Here is a 1,946-nt window from a genome sequence, read left to right as displayed (position 1 = left end):
GGCATTGACATTCATTCTTCTATATGGCATAATCAAAAGACAGAAATCCAGAAGTTGATTGTAGACTACACTTGCATAATTTCAAGAAAAACTTTCACCTCTTCTCCAAGTGGAATTTACAGAGTTTAGGGATTCAGCTGGCTCCCAGTGTCCCTGAACAATGGAGGCTAAGGGTAGCAAAACATTTAATTGGGCAGTATTTTATATATTCACCTGGTTTATGGAATCACTTGACAAGAAACTTGAAAACTGACTTTCAACTAGTTTTATTTAATTCTAAGTCTTTTCAAGTATCACCAAATAAAATTATTCACTTTAGAAAATTATTTGGGTCTTTTTCTGGCTTGTGACCAGTGAGCAGCCATGAGCAGCAAAGTCTCTTGTGACACTCTCTATGAAGCTGTGCGGGAGGTCCTGCATGGAACCCAGTGCAAACAAAGAAAGTTTTCGGAACCTGTGGAGCTGCAGATCAGTCTGAAGAACTATGATCCCCAAAAGGACAAACATTTCTCTGGCACCGTTAGGCTCAAATCCACACCCCAACCTAAATTTTCTGTGTGTGTACTGGGAGATCAGCAGTACTGCAATGAAGCCAAGGCTGTAGAAATCCCCCACATGGACATTGAGGCCCTGAAGAAGTTGAAAAAGAACAAGAAATTGGTCAAGAAACTGGCTAAAAAGTATGATGCATTTTTGGCCTCTGAGTCCTTGATCAAGCAAATTCCTCGAATCCTGGGCCCTGGTCTGAACAAAGCCAGCAAGTTTCCATCTCTGCTCACCCACAATGAGAATATGGTAGCAAAGGATGATGAGGTTAAATCTACTATCAAGTTCCAGATGAAGAAGGTGTTGTGTCTGGCCGTGGCTATTGGCCATGTGAAGATGACAGATGATGAGCTTGTCTACAACATCCATTTGCCTGTCAATTTCCTGGTTTCTAAGTGGAAGAAAAACTGGCAAAATGTGAGGGCATTGTATATCAAGAGCATCATGGGCAAGCCCCAGCAGCTGTATTAAATCAACATGGTGTTAATAAATGGTGAAACCTGCTAATGAATAAAAAAATAAAGAAAATCATTTGGGAACTTCTTTATTCTAAAGATGACTTTGGAAACGTTTTTAAGATGTGCTGAGTAACAATTAATTAAAATAAAGCTGACAAAATGTAATAGCCACCCTAAATGCAGCTAAAGGTGTCTCATCATCAATATAGAATTGAAAGCTGTGAGAATCTAATAATAAAACTTGCTTATTGAAGTCCTAAATTGAATCCAGAAACTCTAAATAATGCAAATACCCTGTAATAATAGTGTCAGTGTTTTAAGTGACCAGCCTAAACCTTTATCTGTGAACCCTCTGGGTCATATTTATTTAGTAACAAGTCAGTGTGCAGCCAGATTCAAGAACACACCCAGGGAGAAACTGTTCAAAGGATGATTAGAGTTGACCATCCATGCACCTGAAACACTGAAAGCAGAAAGAAATAAGTACAGAGAAGAGACTATATTTAAAAAAGTCTATACCACAGAATATCAGAAAAGAAGAATAGCAGAGGGTGCGGCTAGGTGGCACAGTGAGTAAAGCGCCAGCCCTGGAGTCAGGAGGACCTGAGTTCGGTTCTGGCCTCAGACACTTAACACCCACACAAAAAAAACTAGTCGTGTAATCTTGGGCAAGTTACTTAACCCCAATTGCTCTCCAAAAAGGCAGAAAAAAAAGAGTAGTAGAAAGATGAACTGATATGCAGAAATAAAATTGGGGATATACCATTCATTTGAGACAGACTGTACAGCAAAGAAGAAGAACCATAATAAACAAAAAAAAAAGACTGTTGCAGTTTAAGTTTTTGTAGCCACACTCACACTGGTGATGCCAACATAAATAAGAGTGCCAAATTTGTCTTGGAATGCCTCTACTCATCCTTCAAACTAAACCAACAATTTTAC

The 1,946-nt window shown here is 39.1% G+C and overlaps 1 protein-coding gene across 2 annotated transcripts; it reads left to right on the top strand.

The window, feature by feature from the left end:
- Nucleotides 1-209: 209 nt before the first annotated feature.
- LOC138144299 (large ribosomal subunit protein uL1-like) lies at nt 210-1,068 on the top strand. Of its 2 annotated transcripts, XM_069065623.1 has the most exons (2): nt 210-876; nt 943-1,068. In XM_069065623.1, the coding sequence occupies exons 1-2, from the start codon at nt 364-366 to the stop codon at nt 1,015-1,017; spliced, it is 588 nt and encodes a 195-aa protein (XP_068921724.1). In that variant the 5' UTR covers nt 210-363; the 3' UTR covers nt 1,018-1,068. The 2 variants fall into 2 exon arrangements, with proteins under 2 accessions (XP_068921724.1, XP_068921722.1); XM_069065621.1 differs by having other exon boundaries at nt 210-1,068.
- The last annotated feature ends 878 nt before the right edge of the window (nt 1,069-1,946 follow it).

Source organism: Petaurus breviceps, unplaced genomic scaffold (genome assembly GCF_028583685.1).
Source record: "Petaurus breviceps papuanus isolate PSGF00001 unplaced genomic scaffold, PetGlider_PUasm1.0 90696, whole genome shotgun sequence".
NCBI lineage: Eukaryota > Metazoa > Chordata > Mammalia > Diprotodontia > Petauridae > Petaurus > Petaurus breviceps.
This window is presented reverse-complemented; position numbering and strand designations above follow the sequence as displayed.

What these genes read in the sequence shown, in the direction of transcription:
- LOC138144299 (XM_069065621.1), top strand. Translation starts at nt 364, where the DNA reads ATGAGCAGCAAAGTCTCTTGTGACACTCTCTATGAAGCTGTGCGGGAG.